Source organism: Chrysochloris asiatica, unplaced genomic scaffold (assembly GCF_000296735.1).
Source record: "Chrysochloris asiatica unplaced genomic scaffold, ChrAsi1.0 scaffold00050, whole genome shotgun sequence".
In the NCBI taxonomy this organism is placed as follows: domain Eukaryota; kingdom Metazoa; phylum Chordata; class Mammalia; order Afrosoricida; family Chrysochloridae; genus Chrysochloris; species Chrysochloris asiatica.
Window position 1 is genome coordinate 7,144,572 of NW_006408568.1, and position 26,078 is coordinate 7,170,649.

The window sequence follows — 26,078 nt, forward strand, 5'->3', positions numbered from 1 at the left end:
ATGGTTAGCTGTGTAAATAATATATATATATATAGTTGTTGTTAAGTGACATCAAGTTGATTCTGACCCATAGCAACCCTGTATAGTGTTTCCAAGGAGCAGGTGGTGAGCTTGAACCACTGATATTGCAATTCAAATGACTTTGCAGTCTGACGCATTAGCCCACAGTGCCACACCAGGACTCCAAAATATATATATATGTAAAAATAAATAAATAAATAAATAATGAGAAAAACTCTGGAAGGGTGTAATTCACCAGAAAGTTAACATCACTTAGTGGTTCTCTAAGTGATGAGATTGCAGTTGATTTTTAAAGGTCTTTTTTCTTTTTGCCTATTTATATTTTCTAGTTTTTCTATGACCATCATGGATTACTGGTATAATAAAAAGGGGGATAAAGGATAAAGTATGGATATATTGGTAGAAATAAGTAGTATAAAAGCAAAAACAACAACATAAATATGCAAGAAAAAAACAACCAGAGAGAGATGTGGTCCCTCCCAGCAAGAAATCTGGAGTCTGATTCAGTATCAAATGTAATCTCGCCAGGAGAACAAGGAGCAAGAGTGTTAGCGGAGGTGCAGAATTTGCACTTCTATTTTAACACTTATCGGGAAGTCTCATGGTTAGCTGTGTAAATGAGCAAGGGGAGGAGTAAGGCTCCCTGTCCCACCCCCCGTCAAGGTCTAAAGTGGAATATTTTCTGCTGTTACTTTAAAAGCAGCATATTGCCAGGTTGTTTAATAGCTCTATGGTGTGAAAGATTGTGAGGAGTTGGAGGCGCGACCCCAAATTAGAACCACCCAGATCTGCCCCTCCCGCCTTGTCTATTCTTAATCTGGGAATTTAGAAACCCAGTCGTTATTTCTCACTTTGTCCTTTGAAGTCAATACTCAACTATTTAATGAAGGACAGTTTGAGAACAACGCGTCAGCCTGAGGGCTAGCTGAAAAATCAATGCTGACAGTAAACAAAACTACCCATTTGCAGGAAGAGCCCACCAGATTGATTTTTCTGATCGATCTGGGAAACCTAAATTCCTTGACTCGAGAAAGGCAGGGTTTCCTTGTTGGGGGAGGGAGTCCCAAAAAGTCTGCGGTGAGGAAAGGAAGACTGTGGTTGGCAGGATCTGGGAGCCGCTCGCTTGGCTCACGAGGAGGCATTGGTTGAACCTGGGATCGCGCGGAGTGTCCCCTGGTTGCTGGCGGTCCCGCCTGGAGGGATATTTGGAGGGCGCGCACAAACACAAACAAGCGCTAAATTGGGCTGGGTGGGAGGCGAGAAGCCCTCGGCGCAGAGACCCGGAGTCGGGGGTGTCAGCTCAGTAAACACTGGTACCCAGGAAGAGTGGAGGGGCCAGGGCCTGGGGTGAGCGTTTCTGGTTGGAGAAGCTTGGGGAAAAGGAACGGTCTCCCTAAATCCAACTTTTACTTCCAGTATCCTCCCGCCCCCACCCCACCCAGTTTTGGAGAATAGGGAGGAAACCCTTGAGTGTTGGGTAAATTGAAGACAAGACGGTGGCTCTAGGTGTTCACCAGGCTGTGCTTTTTGTGGGAACCTGTGTGCTAGGCTCTCTGGGAGGGTGTGAGTGGGGTGAGGGCAGTTAGGTAGGTTATAAGCAGTCTGGGACAGTCCACCAACATAGGCGCACACACCCTGTGAGCCTCTTCCTGAGATTCTAGGCCTTAGGGTGCTCTGCAACTAGGAAAAAGGGGAAAGGGCAGTAATCCTCCTCCAATTCCCAGCCTCTCTCCAGGTCCCATCAACTGCCCATTTGTTCACCTTGTCCTTGGCACCCTCATCAGATACTATATATGGCCCAGAGAGGGTAGTCCCTGCTAGTGTGCCTCCTCACTGCTTGCTTAGGCCTGGGGATTGGGCCCAGCTGGGTGGGATATTAGGTTACTGCTGGGGTCCAGAGCAGAACAAAGGGAAATTTTGTGCTCCAGCTGAGGCCACAGAGCTTCCAGAGGACACAGACTCTAAGAAGAAACATGGGTGATACAAGCTTCGCTCTGCTCATCCTCTCACTGCTATCCTACAGGGTCTCATGGATGCCCTAAGAGGTCAACTGAGCCCCAGGATTCCAGGCATCAGCACCAGCCTAACCTTGCTTTGTCCCCAGTCAGTGGTCAGGAGTCAGTGTTGACTCCATGTCTACCTTTTCAGCCCACTCAGTCTGGACCTCTGTCTGGGGGCTCCTCAGAGAACCAATCACTGGAGCTCCTCAGGGACTACCATGAGGGAAGAATCCTTTTTCCATTTCATATCTGCAAGGAACCTCTCAGGCACAAGGAGACCTCTTGGGTTTTCCATTGGCCCTCAGAACACTAGCACAATCAGCCAACTTGGAATGATACCCCAAGCTGATCTCATGAATGCCAACACATCCATAAAGAGAGTGACAGGAACTGTCCCTAACATATTCCAAGCCAAACCCACTGCCACAAGTCAAGTCCAACTCATATTGACCCTGCCCTAGGCTTTCTCCAAGTTGTAAATCTTTATAGGAGCAGAAAGCCTCCTCTTTCTTCCATGGAGCAACTGGTGGGTTTGAACTTCGGACCTGGCAGTTAGCAATCCATTGCTTATCCTACAGTGCTACTATTGCTCCTGCCCTAATGCGGTTGTTGTATGCTGTCGAGTCAGTTCTGATTCACAGTAACTCTGTATATGGTTTCCAATAGCTGTTGGTGGGTCTGAACAGCCAATCTTGCAGTTACCAGTCCCAGTACTTATCCTGCAGTACCACACCAGGTCTCCCACTCATCCCTAATATATTGCTATTAAGGGCCATCAAGTTGGTTCTGACTCATAGTTACCCTGTACAGGATTTCTGAAGAGCAGCTGGTGGGTTTGAACCTCCAATCTTGTGATTAGCAGTCCAGTGCTGATTTTACAGTACCACACCAGTCCCTAATGTTGTTGTTGTTGTTAAGTGTCGTCGAGTCGGTTCTGATTCTTAGCGACCCTGTATAGGGTTTGCAAGGAGTGGCTGGTGAGCTTGAACCACCGACCTTGTAGTTCAAACCGACTTTGCAGTCCAGCGCATTAACCCACAGTGCCACACCAGAACTCCAGTCCATAATATAGTGAAACATGAACTTTCAGTTCAGGTAGACCTGAATAACCTTATTTTTCTCATCTATAAGATAAAGTTAATAGTATTATTGGAGAGTTAGATCTCCGGGGTGACTACCCAATAAGCAAGGTTGTTGTGGTTGTTGTTAAGTGCCGTCGAGTCGGTCCCAACCCATAGCGACCCTGTACAGGGTTTCCGAGGGTGTAAATCTTTACGGGAGTAGAAAGCCTCATCTTTCTCCCGCGGAGCGGCTGGTAGTTTCGAACCACTGACCTTAAGGTTCACAGCCCGATTCGTAACCACTATGCTACCAGAGCTAGCACTGACTTATTTGTGCTTACTTAATAGTCTGTAGTGAATAACTTTACATTTTTGCTTATAGGGTAAACTATCCTGGTGTGGCGCTGTGGGCTAATGCGTCAGACTGCAGAGTCATTTAAACTGCAAGGTCGGTGGTTCAAGTTCACCAGCTGTTCCTTGGAAACCCTAGACAGGGTCACTATGGGTCGGAATAGACTTGACGGCACTTAAGAACAACAACAAAATCCCTGTTTAGATGAGGAAATGTATATGAAATGCTTAGCTTAAGCCCTGGTGCGCAGTAAGGGCCCGTAGATGTCAATCCTTAGCAGTAGCATCAGTAATAGCATATATACTTTGGAGGCTCTTCTGGGACCTTGCCATCTACTCAGAGCAGGTTTTCCATGGAACTGATCAACAGTGAACTTCAAGGCTCTTCACTTGTGGGGACCCTTTCCTAGATCGCACCTAATTTTGTATTTATAGTTTTGTATTGATTTTCTTAAAGAGTGCCCTCGACTCCAAGTTTTCTAAGCTTTGAGTTTCACAAAACCTGGATCTGCCCTGATTTTGCATCGATATACCTTTCTCTTTCCCACCCCACCCACACTTGTGGATGAATGAATGAGGCCAAGGCTGTGTAGGGAGGGTGACGGACTGACCCAACAACAGATGTTGGGAAGACCTTGGGAAGGAGGCGGCAGGAAGTTATGTACCTTGGAAGAGGGGGCAGATCTTCCTCCAGGCTGTGACGCTCCCTTGACTTGTGTATTGGCCCAGCGCCACCTCCAAGAAGAACACAGGGATGCCACAGGAGAAGAAGAAGATGAAGTAGGGGATGAAGAAGGCTCCTGCAGAAGAGGAGAAAGGAAAGGGTGAGTCACGCTCCAACTCTTCCTCGGCTCTGGTCTCCTTCCCAAGAGACCTGTCCTCCATCTTTAATCTCCTTCCTCACACCTCCCAAAGACCTAGTCAGCCTTCCCCCATCAGTACCCTGTCAGGGGTGTTAAGCAGGTACATGTGGAAATTTTCCACTTTTGAACCCTACTCAGGATGGGAAGAACCTTTGAAGGGAAATGAATAAAGATTTAGGTGGAAATCTTAATGTATGCGTTATTTATTTTCTGCATGTGCTTTACAAATCTAGTCAGTTTATTATTTTTAGAACAAAAATGTGTTATGTATAATTTGATACACTTATTAAATCATAGTGTTTGGTACATTTTAGAGAAAAACAAACAAAACCACTTTGGAAAAATTATTTTTCCTGTAATAAGTTTCAGAGGGAGTCCCTGGGTGGCTCAAACTGTTAGCTTGGAGGTTGGAGTCCATTCAGAGGCACCTCAGAAGAAAGGCCTGGTGATCTACTTATGAAAAATCAGCCACTGAAAACCCTGTGGAGCATGGTTCTACTCTGATGCACATGGAGTTACCATAAATTGGAGTTGACTCAAGGATAACTGATTTGTTTGTTTTTAATGTTCACAGAGATTTTCCCCTCCACTAGACTCTGTTATCCACAGCATGGTGGGTCTAAAGGATAGCTACTGGACAGTGAACCACAAGGTCAGTGGTTTGAGCCCACAAGCCACTCTAAGAAAGAAAGATGAGGCTTTCTGCTCCCACAAAGATTTATAGCCTCAGAAACCCTAAACAGGGTCACTGTGAGAACTTTCTCAAAGCCAATTAATAACCATAGGTTCTGTTCTGAAAGGAGCTACCATCAGAGTAGCTCACTCCCTTTGCTGAAGGCAGATTTTCAAAAGGTTGAGGTTTCAGAAAGCCATGTGATCAGGCACTGTCTTACAGGCCCAACTAGAGACCAAGCTCAAGAGACATCCAGCAAACTAAATAAAATTCTGAATAGGGTTTCCAAGGAGCAGAACCTTATGGTTAGCAGTCCAGTGCTGACCCTACAGTGCCTCACCAGGACTCCAAAATTATTATTAGGCTGTTTGAAAGAATGAAACCAAGTCCTGGACCTTGTAACGATCTTCCTAGATCCTCAGAGACCAGCAACCCCAGATTGGGATGCCTTGTCTTATTTAGGCTTTCCCTCACTGGACTCCTAAGCTGACGATGAAGAAAAGACGTAGTTAGATTGGGACAGAGCTAAAGTGAGAATGCGAGTAACAGAGACAGACACACATAAGAGATGAGCACAGACCTATACCATAGGTGTAATGCCACCATCATTTCTCAGTGAGTAGGCTCAGCCAGTATTCATTTTGTCATAGATGTTTGTCTCGTTCCTTAAAGACACACAGTGGTAGCCGACACCTCAAAGGCCCCAGATAGCTCAGAGGCAAGTAAGCATGGAACTCGAAGCTCTATCTCCTGGGTCCTCACCCTGTTCCAGCCCCTTTTCAGATGGGAAGAGGAGATATTGTCACCAGGGAACTTGCTTCTAACTAACTATCTCTGTGGCCTCTGTGGCCTCCTCCATGAAAGGAAGGGTTGGGTTAGGTAATCTTCAGTTCTAACATTCTGTCCATGAAACTGTGGCCCTGGGACAAAGAGCCTTGTCTCTACCACTTCTTCCTGCCACCCTCCACACCGCTGACCCAACATCAGTAGCCCCAGCCCCTGTCTCAGCTTCACAGCACCTCCTCACCCAAGAAACTCCATTTCTAATTCAAGTTGTTTGAAATAATTCAAAACACATCACAAGATACACAGTACATGCTCAATAAGTATTTGTCAAATATAAATAGAGCTTTTGAAGGTTTTTTCTGAACAATGGCTATCTCTAGCTAGGAGTGTTTCCTTCTTTTTACCTCTTCTAGGATGTTTCTAAGGAGCTCTGGTAGCGTAGTGGTTACGAGTTGGGCTGCCAACCTCAAGGTCAGCCGTTCGAAACTATCTCCAGTTCCGTGAGAGAAAGATGAGGCTTTCTGCTCCCGTAAAGATTTACAGCCTCAGAAACCCTATACAGGGTCACTATGAGTCGGAACCGACTCCACGGCACATAACAACAACAACAGGATGTTTCTAATGTATTCAATACACATATATCATTGCCTTAAAAATAATAAAAGTACTTTTTTTAAAGGCAAAAATAAATCTGGTCACTCAAAAGACCACACATACTGTCTACTGTCTGATTTCATTTCTATGAGATGTCCATTATAGGCAAATCTATAGGGACGGAGTCTTGGTGTGGCGCTGCAGGATCATGCACTGGACCACAAAGTCAGTGTGAACTGCAAGGTTGGTTGTTCAAACCCGCCAGCCACTCCTCGGAAACCCTATACAGTGTCACTATGAGTCAGAACCGGCTCGAAGGCGCTTAACAACAACAACCATAGAGCTGGAAAGCAGATTCATGGTTGCCAAGAGCTTGGGGGTGGGTGGAATGGGGAGAGGCTGCTAAATAGTGCAGGGTTTCTTTTTTTGGGGGTGATTAAAATGTTTTAAAATAGGCTGCGGTGATGGTTGCACAATACAGTGAATGTATATATACAAAAACATTGAGAATGGATCTTTTAAAATTAATCTCACCAAAACACTGCCAATATTTACTACCAGTACTTTAAAAATAATACAGTGTTTCTTTAAATTAAAATCAAATAAATATGAAATCTGCATGTCAGAGCAAAAGCCTAGAGATCTGACCCGATCTCTTACTATTTTCCCCTTTGCTTATTTCCTGCCTCCTCTCTGTTCCTCAAACATGTCCATGGCTCGGTCACATCATGGCCTTTGCACCTGCTCTTCCCTCTGTTTGGGATATTCTTCTCCCTGTTGCTCGTTCACAAGACTCACTATTTCGCCCCCTTCAAGTCTGTACTCAAATGTCACAGTCTCGGTGAGAATTTCCCTGGACACCTTGTTTCACATTAAAAATCCTCTCCCCTCAACTCCTCTTTACTTCCCCGTACTCCATTCATCACCACATGCTGCACTTATTTGCCTGTAACTTCTATCCCTCTACTAGAACATAACACAGAGAAAAGGTTCTGTTTTGTGCCTAAAACAGTGCCTGGCACATAATGTTGTGGTTGTTAAGTGTCATCCAGTTGGTTCTGACTCATAGCGACCATAGATAGGGTTTCTGAGGATCTGAACTGCCAACTTTGTGGTTCAAGCCAACCCTGAGGTTGAATGCTTATCCTACACCGCCACACCAGGACTCTGGCACATAATAGGCTTACAATAATATTTAAAATGGAGGCATCTTGGTTCTGCCCATGGCCTCATTTAGTCTTCACAGTAGTTCTGTGAGAGAGAGATCATCACAAAGGGGAGACTGAAGTTACTGGTGAAGCTGGAACTCAAACATAGGTCCTCTAATTCCACTTCAGCCCTCCTTCCATCTTAGCACACTGTCTCGGCATTGCTCACTGTCAGGGTACAGTTCTCCCCACCAGGCCTACCTCAAAGTGAACTCACCACCTCCATTTTTGTAGCAGAGATAAGGAAACCTCCAGACATTGCCCAGCCCAATGATCTCCCCGGCCACTGAGAGCACAAACTCCATCTTGTTGGTCCATTGGCCCCGATCCTTCACCTGGTCCTCGTCTTCCTGATCCAACTTCTCTCCCTCTTCAGGGACCCAGGAGACCACTGGAGCCCCATCCTCATGGGCAGCCACTTTTCCGTCCATAGCCATGCAATGAGCCGGGAGGCCGCAGAGCTGGGTGTGGGCAAGATGGCAACAGAGACAAAGTCTGGTAGAAAGAGAACAAATGAGCTGTAAAAATCCCAACTCATGCCCCCACCATCCCTGCTTGCTTTACTTGGATCGCTGCTATTGGAATAATGGTCTTCTTCCCGAATTTTCAACGACGCTTGCATCCAAAGTTACACTTTGCCCTCATGACCCTGTGATCAAATAGGGAACAAATTTAGTCTCCCCATTTTGTGGATGGAGAAATCCAAGCCTTGTCTGATGAAGTGACTTGCCCAAGGCCATTCAGAAGCAGAACTGGGATAAAAACTCAGGCTTGGAGCCTTTTATTTCAAATCTCTTTTTATCTTGTTTAGTCAACCACCACCCCCAGTCAGCCATCTGCCCCAGCTCCTCAGCATCTTGGCAAGCGGCACCAGCCCAACCTCTGGCCTCTAGGTCAGCAGGGACCAAAGGGTGATGGGGTCAAAGGGCAGACATAGCTGAGCTGACTGCTCGGTTCTTGCCTGACCAGTTGCATGCTCATTTTGTGCCAAGGTGATCGATCTCCTCAGGGTAAACATGGGAGCCAGCTAGCCCTGGTCATCTGATTGGGAGGGAAGGAGGAGGTGGGGCCTCTGAGAAAGGCCAGATGAGGACTTAGATTGGCAGTAAGGCCAAGTACGGGCCTTCGAGGAAACCTGGGTTCTTTTTCTCTCAGCTCGGCCTCTGCCCTGGGAACCAGTAGAAGGTTCTGGTGGCAGAGGGATCACCAGAGTCAGTCTCATTTGGGTGGGAGTCGTCTCCAGAGCAGAGTAATTCCTACACAAGAGGGAGCCTGTCTCAGCCCTTCCCAACTCTTGGCCCTCCTAAAGAGCCCAAAGTTCTCTGGACTTACAGAAAAAAATGGCATGGGCCACTCTCACTTTTACTCTATGTCTCTTAATAGCAGAACCTCACTGGTTTGTTTGTCAACTTCCAAGGGATAAATTCCGGCACAGCTCATGTTTGCCTTCCCTTCCCTCCCCTCCACCATACACACACACATCCCACACCCCGAGGCCACCTCTGACTTTAGTCCAGTGAGCTGTAAGGAGGAGGCACCCCAGATTCTAGAGAGAAGCACCCATCTTACCACCCCTCACCTCCAGGGGGCGTTGGGTGAAACAAAGTAAGCAGAGTCTACCAAGTACTCCATGCTCCTCCGGGGCTCTAGAGAAACACAAGGGATTCTTTTGATTAAGGAAGAGTCTATGTTTATTTGTTGGTCCTTTTAGCCCAGGCAACAGCCCAAGCCCAAGTCAGTTAGAAAGGCGTGGGCAGGAGCCATCTGAGGTTATGGAAATTTTTGAAGGTGATTTAGAGGGTGCAGGTTATCCCAGGAATGGGAAAGTGTATCGGGGTGAAATTCTGGTCCTGGGACCTACTCAGAAGCTTCTCTGTGAGCTCAGCCCAGAAGGAAGATGAGGAGAGAGGGAGCCAGTAGGAGCCAAGGCCCCAAGCCTCAGGTATAAGGGAGATGGGAGGGTGAGCAAGGAAGAGAAGAGAGCTCCAGGCTGGGGCTTGAAGAACCAGAGTTACAGGTTGAAAGAACAAGGGAACTTGGCCTCCAGAGAAAAGTTTGGGTGATACCTGAACCCAAAAGGCAATATTGCCTCAGAATTGGGGCCAGGGCACTCTAAAGAAATGTCCCGTAAATCATTATCAAATAAATAAATGAATGAATAAATGAACTGAAAATCATAGATGAAGAAATACTTGACAAGAGGCCCAAGTTCTAGTGTAGATCTAGCTAATAATCATAAAGGAAGGTTAAGTTATATGTGCTAAAAACATACACTATCAAATGTTATCCTTTACTTATCCTCACGTTATAAAAATGAGAAAATGAAGGAACAGTGGTACTTAGCAGGTGCTCAGTAAAATATTTGAGTGGTTTGAATAAACTTACCAAGACAGTAAGTGGTGGGGTGCAGGGGGTCTCTAATTTGCTGTGTGATCTTAGGCAAATCATACGAAGTCTTCCTGGAAGAGGGAATGACCCCTGCTCAGCAAGGGCATTTGTGGTTGTGTGCCATCAAGTACATACAGACTCATAGAAATCTTATAGGACAGAGTAGAACTCCTATAGTGTTTCCAAGATTGCAATGCTGACAGGATGTTTCTACCATCCCCTAGCATAGTGGTTACGAATTGGGCTGTGAACCACAAGGTCAGCAGTGCGAAACTACCAGCTGTTCCACGGGAGAAAGATGAAGCTTTCTGCTCCCATAAATATTTACAACCTCGGAAACCCTGTACAGGGTCGCTATGAGTCGGAATGGGCTGGACGGCACATAACAACAAGTACTAGGAGAGATTATTGCTTTTGCTTGCCAGCCAGAGGGAAACTCAGCTCAAGCTAAACTCCAAACCCAAGGGTCCCCAAGAGGGTGGTGAGAATACAAGACTTTCTGTTCCCAGGCCAGAGATAACTAATTCAGGACTAAGGTATTCCCAACCACTAGAGCAGGAGAGAGGACAGAGCTGGTGGGGAAAGGAGAGAGAGAGAGAGGCTCAGGGAGGAGAATCCTAGGAGAGTGGGAACGGGGAATAGAATCCAGTTTGGGCCCAGGATGTAGGTTGTATCAGGGATGAGGGAGCAGATAAAAGAGAACATGAACTGATGAATTGACACTGACGTGCTATGTTGGGAAAAACAAACTAACAAACAAAAACCACCTAGTTGGGTGGAGCATACTTTATCAGTAAGAATGTAAAACCGGAATGGCAGAATGAAAGTAAGAGCACAAGAAAAGAGAAAGCTGGCCCACAGCCATCACAAGCCAAAAGGAAATAACCTAAAGTTGCAGCAAGAGAGATTTAAGTTAGACTCAGGGAAGAAATGTCCTGGAGGACATTAGACATAAAACAAGCTGTACAGAACTCACCTTTTTGGGTTACTTTTGAAAGTCAGAAGAACATCCCCCACCTTCCTACCACTCTCTTTCTGCCCTCCTTGTATTCTCCTAACCCTAACACACTTGCTAGAAATAGTTGAACAACAGTCTTATCCAAGTCAGGGTGATTTCTTCCTACCCTAACCCCTAGTATCACCTTCCCAGGCTGTCCACCTGTTGTGCGAAACTGGGGCAGGGTATGGAGCCTTGGGATGGCCCTCACCATATATTATCACTTCCTTCCAGAAATAAAAACACCACTGCTCAGATTGGGCTTGATGCTGTCCATTGAGGAAATCCTCAAGAGACTGGAAAGGCAGCAATTAAGTGTTTGCAGGAGCTGGCCAGGGTCTAGCGGAGGAACTGAAGAGTATGAAAATGCTGCTCCCCACTGTTGCTGGGATCCCTCTCTTTAACTGCCCAATCCAGCACAACACTAGCCCACCCCCTGGGCACATGGGGACATAATGCCCCAGCCCCTGCTTAGCCCACACCCACATACCGATTCCCATTCCCGAACACACACTGGTGCAATTCCCCGTCACGTCCCTTTGCACACACATACCTGTGTGCATGGCACCAAAACCTGATTCCTGTCCCTAGTCCTTCACACCCATGGGCCACTTGGCTCAGCTACTGGCCACCCGTGCCTCCCCTCACCTCCGTCGTTGTACCCTCAACACAAACATTCCCAGTGCTCCCCGCCACCCGTGAGTCAGGGTAGCCTCCTCCTGCTGGGAGCTAAGGCTTCCAATCCCCTGCACAGGGGCAGGCAGGAAGGAGCCCCTCACCTGGGATCGTTAATGGCAAATCATGGGCCTTCAGGAATGCCCTAAGGTTTCTCCTGTCCACTCTTCCTTTCCACATCACTGGGCACTGTCTGTTTCCTCCTCCCTCTCAATCAGGTGATCACCCCTTCTTTAACCCACTACTTGTGGCCAGCTCCCCCTCTGTGGACGTTCCTGCCACACAGACTTGTCCCTGAGCAGCTCCCATGTGGTGGCTGGTAAGGCAGAAGCTGGGCTGACAGCCCTTGTTCCCAAACATCAGATATTTCCTCTGGCCTCAGTTAGTCTGGCACTGCTGCTAACACAGTCACACAGATTTCTAACAGTATTTTCTCCCCATGGGACTCCTCTAGCCTCTCGGAGAGAGCTCCCTATGTTGGGCTCACCTCAGCCCCAAGTCCCTGCTCGGCTCGTGTGGTCAGCTCAACTCCATGCATCAGGTCTCCAGAGAGTCCTGGGGAAGCCACTTGGAGAATGCCAAGAGGGACGGAACTTGAAAAGGAAACTGTCCTCCACCTTCACGCCTCCTCCTGCTCCTCCCAGCTCAGAATCCCATCGGAGTCTGTTGTTCTGGGACAGCCAGAGGGAGCCCAGATCTGTGTGTGTGTGTGTGTGCCCACAGACCAGTGTGTTGGAAAGTGAAAGGGTAGAGAAATGCCACACGCAACGGAAGGGATTGAAGCCAAAAGTTTGTGAACCAGGATTACAACATCAGCCTCAGGAAGTCAAATTCTGAGTCCCCCATTACCTCAACCCTCATCTTGCTCCAACTGTGGCCCCCACCTCCCTCCAGACATATGACCACCCCCATGGGCATTGTCCCAAGATTACCCCTCTAGGCTGAGCTGCTCTTGTGGGCAGGAGAGGGGGCTCACATGCCAACCTCATCTCTCCCCCTTATTCCTTGCCCTTCCCTCTCTCCCCCTTATTCCTTGCCCTTCCCTCTCTCCCCCTTCACCTTGCCCCCCTCCAGTACCATCTTCTTCCAAGGGAAGAACAGATGGGATGTTCGGCTCAAGGTATTAGCCCTCTTACCTTTTACAGGAGGATCAGCAGGATGGGACAGACCCACCAAGTCCCAGGCTGGAATCTGAGAACGTCGTCGGGGAGGGGGAGTTGGCCTCTCTGACGAGGACTTGGGAGGAGTGTGAATCATGCACTGGAGTTTTCCACCAAGTACCTGCCCTCTGTGGCTTCAAGGCAAGACTCTAGGACCTTCACAACTGCTACTTTTTCCTTGGGATTTTCCTATTTAAGATACTCTGAGCAGATCTCAAGAGACATCATCTAGGAAGAACACAGGTTTGCAGTCAGACAGACCTGAGTTTCAACCCCTCCTCTGTCATTTACCAGTTGAGTGAGCAAAGCGAGAGTCTGAGCCTCAGTTTCCCAATCTGTAAAAGGTAGATAAAAAATACCTACATTGCAGGGTTGCTGTGACGGTTGAAGACAATATGGTAGATTGCTTAGTATATTGTAGGGACACAAAGGGGGTACTGTGCTTGTAATGGGTCCTTTGGAAGCAGAGGTTGGGATCAAGCTCTATCTGATCTCAGGCAATGGTACCAATGCTCTGGTTACCCCGCTACCACTGACTCGCTTCTCACAGTGGCCCTTTAGGACAGAGTAGAACTGCTCCTTAGGGTTTCTGAGACTATATATCTTTATGGAAGCAGCCTGCCTCACCTTTCTCCGGCAGAGTGAGTGACTGGTGGGTTTGAACCAGTCAGTGCAGTTAGCAGCCCACTATACCACCAGGACTCCTGCGAAGGCATATGATGGTTGTGTGCCTTCAAGTCAGTTCCAACTCATAGCAATCATGCATCAGTTTTCTGAGGTTGTAAGTCTTTGTGGAAGCAGAAAGCCTCACCTTTCTCCTGTGGAGCAACTGGTCAATTTGAACTATTGACTTTGCAGTTAGCAGCTTGGGGCTCCTTCTAAGGCACATAACTAGTTACAAATAGAAGCTAAGTGACTTGTCCTAAAACCATGTTGTTGTTGTTGCTAAGTCCTATTGAGTTGGTTCGGACTCATAGCAATCCTGTATAGGGTTTCTAAGGAGCCATTGGTAAGTTTCAACCACCAACCTTGTAGTTCAAACCGATCTTGTAGTCCAGTCCTTTATCATAGAATATCACACCAGGACTCTGTCCCCAAACCATACAGCTAGTAAATGATGGGGCTGGGGTCTGACCCTTAGCCTTCTGGCTCCTAAAAGCTCTGTTTGCCTCCCTGTAGCATACTGTTTCCCAGACCACAGATTTCGACAGGGCAAAGGTCACATCTTATTCATCTTTGTTTCTTGTCTATAATAGCCTCGCAGTTACTCTGGTGAGCTGTATGTGTTGAGTAAATGCGTGTGCCCCGTGCCATGTGCCTGTGAGCTTCTCCAGAACAAGGACCCGTTAGTGTTCTTGAGCGTGCCTTCTTGGTGCCTGTCCCAGGGCTGTCCCTCTGCCATTCATTCAGATTATCCAGCTTCTCCTTCAAGACAATGAAGACGCCTCTTCAGCTCCAGGTGGGGTGGAAGGAGGGGAAGTTGTGACAAGAAAGGAAAATTCCCCTTTACATGTTCTTCCCCTTTGGGCTGTAGGACTTCCCCAGCAGAACTGGGGTGTGAAGTGAGACTCTCTGTCTGTAGTTTTCCATCAAGCATCCCCTCTCAGCATCTCCTGAGAGGTTCTCCATCAAGAGAAATCCAGAAGGAGTCCCAGTTCTCTGACCCTGTGTCTCTGTGAAATCTGAAGCTAGGCTGCCACAAACAGGATTCATAGTCCTTTTCCCTGTGCCCAACTGTGACCATGGCAAGTAACACTTCTGTGTGTCCCTGTGGATCAGGTCCACTATGTGTCTACCACAGAGCCTGTTACAGAGGAAACATCAAAGGCCATGAGGTAAGCAGCTGAAGTAATTTCAGAACAGCAGAGAATAAAGGTTAGCAGGAGAGAAAGAATCAGGCTGGGCAAGAGGGTGGATGTCCTTGTTCATTGATTTCTCCTGAAAGCATACATTTAGTGCTGACAATGTATCAGGCTTTCTGCTAGGACCTGGGGATACAGGGGATACACCCAGGCCTCGTCCTCAGTTTGCACATGGTCCAGCAGGATCTGTTACTTTTTCACCCTGTAGGAGAACACCATTTGCCACGGAATCAATCCCAATTACTGTATGTGTGTCAGAATAGAACTGTACTCCGTAGGGTTCCTCAGTGGTTGATTTTTTGGAAGTAGACCACCTGGCTTGTCTTCTGAGACACTTCTGGGTGGACTCAACCTCCAACCTTTCAGTTAGAACCTAAGCACATTAACACATGTACCACCCAGAGGCTCCTGTAGGAGAATAGCTATCTTGTTTGATCTGGTCCAGGAGTAGAATTTGATTTTCCCAAAAAGAGCTGCCCAATCCCTCCCTGTGGTCTAAGTCACACCATTCTCAACTTGGAGCCTACTCCACTGAGCATTTAAACCAATTGGTAAACTCTTAGAGATCAAACCCCACTGCCACCCCACCCCGTGCATCCTCCCGCATTACCTAGAGAGTCTAACTAAGACTTGGCTATTTCCATACTTGGCAGGGTCTAGAATCTAAATGAGCTATGGCTTAGTGAATCAGTTCTCTTCTGTAGCAAGAACCCTCGGGTCCCATAGACTGTTCTCTGCTACCTTCGTCTTCTAATCTCATGTATGTGTTAGAGGACCTGGGATGGAACCTAATTCTTAAGCACAGAACTCTGGCTAGGTACTTTACCTCTTAATCCTCTTGAGAACTTTGCAATGTAGAAATTATTAGTTCCATTTTACAAATGCGATAACTGGGGCAAATAGAAGCTAAGTGATTTGTCCCAAGGCCATAACCAAAAAACAACAACAACAAAAGCACCTGACTCATAGTGACCCTGTAGGGGAGAACAGAATTGTGCTCCGTAGAGTCACTGTGGCTGTAAATCTTTACGGAAATACAAGATTTGAACCTGGGCTTTCTGGTTCCAAAAATCTATGCTTGTCTGCAGCATACTGTTCCCAGACTACAAATGTCTAAAGGGTTCACATGTCATAATTCTTTGTTTCTGTCTTTTAATACAGCTACATTTCCACGTGTCCCTGTGTGTTAGTGCTGCTTCAGAGTAGGAATGTGTTTACTGGATGAATAGATGGATGAATGGATGGACGGATGGACAGACTGATGAACAGACAGATGAATGAAACTTAAGGGGAAGAAGATCCCAATCTTCCGTTTTGTGGGAGGGCATTCTTCCCCAGAACCAGGAGATAGACTAGGATTTGGAGGACTCTGATCTTGTCTCCTGCTTTTCTGGAACAATACATGGTGCTGAGCAGAACACTCTGGACACAAGATGTAGGGTTAATTTAGGACTGGTGGTGGTGGTAGTTATGTATCGTGGAGTTGGTTCTGACTCATAGCGACCTGTACAGGGTTTCTGAGGCTGTAAATCTTTAGGACTACCACCTAGAAAAAATGCTTAGCTGGATGAACACATAGCTTCCTTACTGGGGTCCACTGTAACCTGATGCCTTGGGCTGGAGAAGTCAGGAGCCAGCAAGGATGTCGCTGAACTCTGCCTGGGCTTTTCTGCTGCCCTAACAAACTCAAGGTGATGGGGCTGGGGCCACAGAAATAGGATAGGACAGCTCTCTGTGTACCCTTTGCTGGACTCCAACAGCACTGTGGTGTAGGCATCATCATTCCCATTTATAGACGAGAACACTAAGGGCCACAGCTAGTAAGAGGGCCGGGATCAAAGCCAGGCCTGCAAATTTCTCTAAAGAAGTATGCTTGAATGGCTGTAGGGTCCTGGCTCTGTACACACGTACTCAGAAAAATGAGGGGCTGTGTGTGACTGTATGCACACATGTGTATACACGCATGTGTGTGTGCGTGCACATATACATCTGAGGCCTGAGTGTGTGCTCATGTGTTCAGTGGCTGAGGTCTGAGGTCCCAAGGCAGCTTGGTGATCTCAGTGCCTACAAGTATTTTACCACCATCACCACCTCCATCACTCCAGTATCACCTCCAATACCACCACACCTCTATTACCACAACCATCACCACCGCCTCCATCATCACCACCATCACTACCACCACGACCCCTTCATTAGCACCACCACCTCCATCACTCCAGTATCACCTCCAATACCACCACACCTCTATTACCACAACCATCACTACCTGCAACACTATCACCTTCATCACCACCACCTCCATCATCACCACCATCACTACCACCACGACCCCTTCATTAGCACCACCACCTCCATCACCACCACCACTATCACTACCACCACGACCCCTTCATTAGCACCACCACCTCCATCACCACCACCATGGGGCTGTTGTTTGTAACTCTCCACAGGTATCTGTATGTCTGCTGTCTCTATTCAGCTGATTTGCCCCAAGCCTCTGCCTGCCTGTCTTTCTTCCACTGCCTTTCTTCTCCAGTAGGTGTGGCCTCTAGACCAGAGAAGGCTTCTTTTCCTTTGGTGCCTTCTCCTGAGAATGGCAGATTCCACTGTCTGCGGTTCCAGGCAGAGAAAGCAGGTAGACAGGGATATCCTCACAGGCCATACTTTCAATTCCCTTGGCTAAAGCCAAATCCAGGTACTTCTACTCTCTTTTCTGGTCCAGACCTGGACCAGCAGCATTTCTTTCACACCTCAGCATGTCAGCCTATCTCATCATCTCCCCAAAGTAGTTTAATCACTTCAGGCTGTTTGGTGCCAAGTGTCTGAAAGGGCTCTCATGTCCATTACCTCATTGGAAGACTATGACAAATCTGTGTGGTAAGCAGGGTGCACAGTATTAGCTCCATCTGAAAGAAAGAATCAGAGTTTCAAGTAATTTCCACAGGAAACACAACTAGCTAGATGTTAAAGGCCATTCAGGATTCAAACCTGTATCTCTTAATTCTTATGCCAGTGGGCAGTATTGGATTACCAAACTATCCAGGTAAGCACAATACTTAATAATATGTAGTGAACAATTTTACTTTTCTTTTTCACTATATCAAACATTCTGTTTCTAGGTATGGCTAGCATCTGTTTCTCTACCAACCTTCCTACAGAATCAAAGCCTTTTTTCAAATTTATAAAAGCTGACAGGGATGGAGTATCCAGTAAACAAGGTAATCCGGCCCTGCCAGTACGTTATTTTCCTACTATATTCCACTATGGATGAATCACCTCGTAAGAATCAATTCACATTATTGAACAGCCTACTTATTTCCCTGGGCTTAGCTGATCCTTAACTGTGCTCAGATGGATGGAGAGAGAGAAAGATACTACATCAGAAAGCCTTACAGACCATTGAACCTAGATCACCAGGTTCCTTCTTAAGCCCCAGTTATTGTTTTTCATAGCACTCTGCTTTATATATATATGGTTACGAATCAGGCTGCAAACCGCAAGGTCAACAGTTCGAAACTACCAGCTGCTCCATGGGAGAAAGATGAGGCTTTCTGCTCCTGTAAAGATTTATGGCCTTGGAAACCCTGTTCAGGGTCGCTATGGGTCGGAACTGACTCGATGGCACTTAACAACAACAACAACACATCCACTTAAACAAGAAATTGTGACAAATGCTATATATATATGTTGTTGTTAAGTGCCATCGAGTCAGTTCTGACCCATAGCGACCCTGTATAGGGTGTCTAAGGAGTGACTGGTGAGCTTGAACCACCAACCTTGTAGTTCCCACGGCTTTGCAGTCTGGTGTGTTAACCCACAGTGCCACACCAGGACTCCTTACTGATCATTATTTCAGGAGCACAGCACAGAACCACGTAACCAATGTTCTGGAAGTACTGACAGATGGATGGCGATGCTGGTTATGTGATCTCTGGAGTTTCAGATTTATTTCTCCCAATAATTGAGCCTGGCACAGATGAGAAATGCCCAGCCAGTCATTCTCCAGGAAGGGGTAGCCAAGGCCAATACACAGTAGGGCTGCTGTCATTGATGTTTATAAACTCTTGCAAGAGTAACAAAAAATAAATACTTCAGCTCTTGTCCCAGCCCTAAGGATCATAGAACACTCTCTCATTCTGACCAGCACTTGAAGAACTATCTGAGCAGAGGTTGGGACACAGACATGTGCCTAAGCCTACATGTGACTAACCAGTTGTCACTGAGTCAATTCTGACTCATGTCAGAGTAGAACGGTGCTCTATAGAGCTGGCTTCCTTCCTTTTTTTTTTTTTTTTAATTGTAGTTTGGGTGAAAGTTTCCAGAGCAAATTAGTTTTCCATCAACCATTTATAGAAAACTCCATAGAGCTTTCAATGGCTGATTCTGCCAAAGTAGATTGCCAGGACTTTCATCTGAAGCGCTTGTGGGTAGACTCGAACCTCCACCCTTTTGGTTGTCGGCTGAGTATATTAACCATTTGTATCACTCAGGGACTCAGGCAGGGAGAAATTCTGCTGTGTCTGTGTCCAATAATTTACATAAACATGCCCAGCTCCATTATCGCAGCTTCTATGTAAGGTTACAGAGGCACACCAGGGAGGTCTTCTGGGGTCAAGGCCATGCTTGTTGACCCGAAGGTAGGACAGGCTCTGCCTTCCACCTAAATCTTGCAGTTTAGCCTTAAGAGCTCATTGTCTCCTCTCAGGCCATGGCTGTGTTGAGCTGTGAACACAGCAGTGCTACCCCCTTGTGGCCATAACCGGTAGTGAGAGCATCCAACGTCTCCTAACAAAGTAAGAGTGAGGCTGTCCTAGGAAGCGGGGTCCCTCTGCTGGCCAAATTGGGAGTAGTACTCGAGTGTGCTGAGGTATCTTACTTCCCTTGTGCCCCAAGGCCCTGGATGGGTACACACAGGCGCAGACTTGACAGGGAAATGTGATGGCAAGAAACCACAGCCAGGTTTTCCTCTTCCTTTCCTCTCCAAGGGCTCAGATCTTCTCCTTCACTTTCCACCAGTCCCCTTTGTTTTTAATCCCACAGAGCAAAGACCAAGGGAAGGGCCTCTGGGAGAAGCCTGGAGAGAGGTGGGAAGGCCTCCCTGCCCAAGAGCTGCTGGTGGAGGATCCCCGCTCCATAGCAACCATCTTGCAGTCCTGGTGTGGCACTGCAGGATAATGCACTGGGCCGCAAGGTCGGTTTGAACTGCAAGGTCGGTAGTTCAAACCCATCTATCACTCCCTGGAAACCCTATACAGGGTCGCTATGAGTCAGAACTGATTCGATGGCACTTAACAACAATGGTAACACATGTCGGTCATGGAGAACTCTGTATGGGGGGAGAAATGGGAGGAGACTACAGGGCCTGCAGTCACAACTGTAAAGTGGGGAGGTGGCTGAGGAAGCTGGTTGAGGCAGAAATCAGACAGAACTGCTAGTCGTCAATGAGAAGAATGTGAATTTAATGGAATGAAGGGTAGGAGGACCTCAAAGTTGACAAAACTCTCACTCACCCACCAGCCGTCACCCAGTGTCCCTCAGAAGATCCATCATCAAAGAGATGCCCTTGGTACTAGCATTTCAGATCTGTCACTCCACCCCTGGAGCAGGGAAGTGGGGATGGGAGGAGGTTCCTGCTCTGAAGGCAGATTCTGAAGTATACCCTTTTGTCTTACGTATGTCAAGTTGGGGGCAGAGAAGCACAGTGGGGCTACTTCTGCCTTCTCCCTTCCTGCTGTCCCCATAGCCAGACTCACAGACACCACACAAGGGTCTGTCCTCCTAGCAGTGAGACTCCCGTTCTGTGAGTCTCAGAAGTGATGTCCTGGGGGTGCCAGGTGTAGCAGTCCCCACTCGGTTCCTTTGGGGCAGGTCTTCAGCTGGGCACACGAGCTGGCGTACTCGCTGGAAGGAGAGTAGAGGTAGCTGTTATGAGGTGAAGTAGAGGCCTGCTCCTCTAGCACAAATGTACCCTCCAGGTGCCAAGCCTATAATCAATCACACAGTCCTAGAATAATTCCTAGAGCTACCCAATCTCTTTCTGCAACTTCTAAGCACTCTGTTGTTTGCTACCCAATCTCTTTCTGCAACTTCTAAGCACTCTGTTGTTTGCTGCTGTCTAGCCAGCTCCGACTCACGGTGACCCACGTACAACAAAATGAGACATTACCTCATGGCAACATGCAAGCCACCACAGAATGACCAAGTGATGGATGGGCGGTCTCTGTGAACTTTGTCCCCTTAGCTCTAACACCTACATCAGAAATGGCAGCCCACCTATCAGCTTCCGATAGGGTTTCTCCCCCTTCTGACTGTTTGCCTCCTTACCTCTCTGAAAGAGCCCTTGAGGGTGCTGAGTTTGTAGAAGCTCCAGGTGGGAATACAGACCATGGAGGACAGAGCCAGGAGCCAACCAAGGGCATCACCCCACCATGGGTACATGTACTTCTTGTTGTAGGTCAGCGGTGTGTACTTGACCAGGGAGAAGATGAAGGTGGCCTGGGGTGAGAGCAGAAAAAGGGATTACAATAGAAGGGTGCCCTTAGCACCTCACCTGGAAGAACTGGTCTAATGGAGGCCACAAGATTTGCCTCTGCGATCTTCTGGGCCAATCAGTGTGAAATCTCTATCATCATTTTACTCAAAGTTCACAGCAGGTCATTTCAGAGTGGATATGCTGTCTCTTCAAGTCGTGTCCCTGGACATCGCTATACATGATCGTAGATGCATGGTTACGTGCTTGGTGGGACAGGGTAGTAGTGGGGGCTGCTTAAGTCTCCTGGGTTGTGAGTGTCATGTCTCTGTTCCCCTTGTACCTCATTTATGTCTGACATGCAGTGGGGGCGCAGGGGGACTGACTGAGGTAAACAGATAAAAGTGAGAAGCAGCAGCACATAGTGATTAAAGGATCAGACTCTAAAGCCAGGCTGCCTGGGTTTGAATCCTGGCCCTCTGCCACTTTCCAGCCTGAGGAAATTAGGTATCTTCTTTGGCTTCAGTCTCATCTGTAAAATGAGTATACTAGCAATATTTAGCTCATGGGGTTCTTGTAAGGATTAATTGAGTGAATACGCATGAAGTACTTTATGTCTGGCACAAAGTACTTACTGTTGTGATTATCATTGCTGTGGTTATTAGTTTTAATTATAAGCAGCCTAATGTGCAAGGTTGGCGGTTCAAACCCACCAGCTGTTCCTTGGAAACCCTATACAGAGTCTCTATAAGCCGGAACCGACTCCATGGTACTTAACAACAACAACTTTGCTTAGGTTTTAGTCTTGCTACAATATTGGACTCACAGTGTGGTTCTGCTCAAACCATCTGACAGTTCTGGACCTCAATTTATCCTTCTGTGAAATAGAAAGGAAGAACTTATCTTGCTGTCATTTTCTAAAACCCAACAGAATGACTAAAAATCTAAGATGATTCTCAATCCCCAGGGAGAAATCTAATGACCTACCTATCCTACCTGCTATTACCCCTATCTATCTCTCTCTCCCTCCATCTGGCCTTACCCCTGAGGATTATCTTACTGTGCATACAGCTGGTGTGAAGAAGGTCCAACAATATTTGATAAGAGGCCATGGCCTGTACCCAATCATGTCTTCAATGTTGTCATAGAAGCGTCCAGCTCCTACCATGGGGAAGAGAAGGAGGAAGGGAAAGAAGAGATGTTCTTTAGCATTTGAAGCATCAGACCAGGAAGGGTGAGGATCCAAACAGAGAAGATTCCACAGAGGCCATTTCAAATCCCTGCTGAAAGAAGACTCTTCCCTGGAATTCATAGGTGTAAACAACAGTGGGCTGAGCTTCGCATAGGCAAGGGTAATAACTTCTTGATTGTGAAGGTTGTTAAAGGCTGAAAAGGTTTGGGCCCATCTAGGGCAGGTTGTTATTGTTGCTAAATGTTGTTGAGTCAGTTCTGACTCATAGCAACCCTGTGCAGGGTTTCCAAGGAGCAGCTGGTGGATTTGAACCGCCGACCTTGCGATTCAAACCAACTTGCAGTCCAGTGCATTGTCCTGCCGTGTCACTCCAGGGCTATTTAGGTGTCGTAAAAACCAGGTGGGTGGTTTTGAGTAGAAATTCTGTAGAAGAATCTTCATCAAAAAGAGGGGAAAATAGAACAAAATTCAAATTCTCATGGACTCCAGACTTTCCGGAGTCATGGAGGCTGGATGAACCCCTGAAACTATTGCCCTGAGATCATCTTTAAACCTTAAGCAAACAAAAAAATCCCCTGAAGTCTTGTTGGTTTTTTTTAGTGCCACTGAGTATGTTCCAACTCATAGCAACACTGTATTGTATATAGGGTTTCCTAGGAGTGGCTGGTGAATTTGAACCACCAACGTTGCAATTCAAATCAATCTTTTGGTACAGTGTTTTATCCTACAGCGCCACAAGTCTTCTTAGAACCAAACAATAGTGTAGCTTACCTAGTAAAGAGTTTGAAGATCTACCTACATGGGCTTCAACTGACAAACACAACTTGAAAAATTAGATGGGAACCTTGGGTGGCAGTGAGTTTGTGTGGATGCAGAAAAGGAGAGTTAGAGGAGGATTACAAAGAATGTAATCAATGTCACTAAATTATACATGTAGAAATGGTTGAGTTGGTGTATGTTTTTCTGTGCATATTGTTAGCAACAACAAAATGAAATAAAATATTTTCAAAAAACAAAAACCTAGAGGATGGGCAAGTCAATCTCAGGAGGGATCGTCCAATGGAACAATTTAGAGTCCACTAAATTTTTGGAGTTGGGTAGATGGGGAGTACCTAAGTGTGAATACTGGATGTTTCTCTTTTCTCTAAGAGCCCTGTGGTGTGAGAGCAAACTGGGGTTAGGTTTGGGGAAGGAGTCACTCACCATAAATCCAAGCCACACAGACGGACTCAAAGATGGCCACAAACAGAAGGCACATGCCACTGGCTGCATAATAGTCGAAGAGCTGAAACACGTACATACCACCCTGCCAGGAAGATTTGTTAAAAAGAACTTTATCCAGAGGAATCGGATTTACCCCCATGCCCTGTAGCCTCACTCCTCTAGGGCCCAGAACAAAGCTGATGAGGATCACAGGAGACAGATAATATTAGAGAAAGTCCTTTGTAAACTGCGAAACACTAGCAAGATGTAATAGATAACTTTATTTTGTTGTTGTTATTGTTTTTGGATAGAAGAGAGATTAAATCAGACAGCTATTGTTAGATTGTCCCTGAGAACCTTTAGGAATTGACTCCAGAAGTCTAAGACATAGTGTGTATTTTGGGTGAGGATCAGCATAGGGGCGGTTATATCATCAAGTTGACAAGCTCCATCTGCATCCTCCTCCCTGGAGAGATCACACAGAATGTTCCCCATCCCAGGGGTTCTTTTCTCCCTTGAAGTTTGTCCATGAAACTTAATTCAGCGGCCTGGGAAGTTATGGGAGCTTAGAGGAGAGGCAGTTTTTTCCAACCCAAGACCTCCCTGACCATCTTTTCCACATTTCTTAGCTCAATGTGGAGCCAGATGGCCTCCACTCATCCCCAGAGGTAGGGGGCTGATGCTCAAAGGCCAGAGAAGGGAATTGCCTGCTTTGTGCCTCTTTGGGTTGGGAAAGGGAGGCATCCCTGTGACCCAAACCCATTGTAGTCTGTTCCACCTAATAGGTAGGGGTTTCCACATTGGCTCCACTTCCTCACTTAGTTCCCATCTCACAGCCTCCCAGAACCTCACCTCTGTGAGCATGACCAGCCCGACCAGGAAGGAAATGACAGACACTGCAAGGATGAGGACCTCCCTCCGGTTCTTCTTGCGGAACACCCGGGGGTACATGTCCACCAGCGCCGTCACCAGACTTTCTACGCATACAAACTGGATGAGAGGGCAAAAGAATTGGAGGGAAAGAGAGCTCCCAAAATAAACTCTATCAACTCCCTGTGGCTTCTTTCTCTTGGGGACAGTCCCCTCCCCTTACCCCCTCCCCTCCCCCGTCAGCTTCCTTATCTTATCCTTGCATGGTTAGATCTGAACCCACCCTTTGAGGCTCTCTTGTTTCTCAGGAGAGCATCTGCTTTTAACAGTCAGCCAATCTCCAGCTATTTCTAAGTGTTTCAGGGTGTGCCGCTCAACCTTGTGCTCCCTGCTCAGCCTCCCCCAGCCCATACCCTAACCCGCTTCTCTCGAGCTCTGTTGATACCTGGCTATCCAGTCCCAGGAGAACGACCATGAAGAAGAAGAAGCAGGCCCATAGCGGAGAGAAGGGCAGCATCACCACAGCCCGGGGGTAGGCAATGAAAGCCAAGCCAGGGCCTACAGCAGGGAGCAGAGGAACACAGCCCAGTGCCTGGGCCAGATCTAGGCCATGTACAATCCCAAGGCTCCCAGTGTGGGGCCGTGAAATGACAGGAGCTAGAGGGAACTTCAAGGAGCTCTGGTGGCAACATTTGGTGCTCAGCGACTAACCAAAAGGTTGGCAGTTCAAATCCACCAGCTGCTCCAAGAGAGAAAGATGTAGCAGTCTGCTTCCATAGAGATTTATAATCTTCGAAACCCTATGGGACAGTTAGTTCTACTGTGCCCTATAGGGTTGTTATGAGGCTGACTCAACTCAATAGCATCAGATTAGAGGGAACTTCGTCCCACAGTTACCATTGCCACCACCATCTTCACCTGGGAAAAGCCACCCACATACTGTATTCTCACTGGCAGGACCTGAACCTAGAGACCCTGGATGTTAGAGGATTTGGAGAAATTTAAAAAGGGTGCTTCTACCCTGATTTCTCTAAGTTCAATCCCCAAACCCTCAGGTCTCACTCTCCACATCTGTTGTCCAAATCAGAAGTTTCAAAATTAAAAAGAACTCAGGAGCCAAGCAGGTCATATAAATGTGCAAAGCAGACCCAGTGTAAACCAAGAAAAAGTGGTGGAGGCGTATGGAAACTGGAATAATCATGCCTCAGTGAAGGGTGATTACTTTGTTGCTTTAATAAAGTTGTTTTGGTTAAATGCTGTCAAGTTGGTTCCAACTCATAGCGACCTTATATAGGGTTTCCGAGGAGCAGCTGGTGAGCTTGAACCACTGACCTTGTGGTTCAAACCGACTTTGCAGTCCAACGCATTAACCCACAGTGCTACACCAGGACTCCAAAAATGGACATAGCTAACTTTTATTAAGCACCTACTTACTGTATGCCAGGCACTGTGCTCAGCATTTTGCTCATGTTAAAAATGCAAGCCTGTGAGGCAGGTACTAGTACTGTCCCCATCACCCAGAGGAGACTGGTACTCAAGAGGGACATGGTATGTCCAAGGTCACACGGTTACACTCCTTATTTTCCAAAGGAAGTTTCCTATAAATGAACGCAGGCTTTGACATGTGGATTTGTTATTGAGAAACCACAAGGTCAGCGGTTCAAACTCACCAGTCCCTCCTTGGAAACCCTATACTGGGTTG

At 47.0% G+C, this 26,078-nt stretch overlaps 2 protein-coding genes across 3 annotated transcripts in view; both read right to left on the reverse strand.

Annotated features, from left to right (window-relative positions):
* SLC6A12 (solute carrier family 6 (neurotransmitter transporter), member 12) overlaps positions 1-12,274 on the reverse strand; it is a 34,168-nt gene extending 21,894 nt beyond the window's left edge. Inside the window, exons 1-3 of the mRNA XM_006862701.1 lie at positions 12,105-12,274; positions 7,775-8,052; positions 4,099-4,233 (exon numbers count right to left, since the gene is read on the reverse strand). Coding sequence (XP_006862763.1) covers positions 4,099-4,233; positions 7,775-7,994 — 355 coding nt within the window. The 5' untranslated portion in view covers positions 7,995-8,052; positions 12,105-12,274. The remainder of the gene's footprint in view (positions 1-4,098; positions 4,234-7,774; positions 8,053-12,104) is intronic.
* Positions 12,275-20,420: 8,146 nt separating this feature from the next.
* Positions 20,421-26,078, reverse strand: part of SLC6A13 (solute carrier family 6 (neurotransmitter transporter), member 13) — a 68,861-nt gene continuing 63,203 nt past the window's right edge. For both annotated transcript variants that reach the window (XM_006862702.1, XM_006862703.1), the window contains exons 10-15: positions 24,822-24,934; positions 24,359-24,496; positions 23,507-23,609; positions 22,172-22,272; positions 20,967-21,137; positions 20,421-20,543 (exon numbers count right to left, since the gene is read on the reverse strand). In XM_006862702.1, coding sequence (XP_006862764.1) covers positions 20,421-20,543; positions 20,967-21,137; positions 22,172-22,272; positions 23,507-23,609; positions 24,359-24,496; positions 24,822-24,934 — 749 coding nt within the window. The remainder of the gene's footprint in view (positions 20,544-20,966; positions 21,138-22,171; positions 22,273-23,506; positions 23,610-24,358; positions 24,497-24,821; positions 24,935-26,078) is intronic.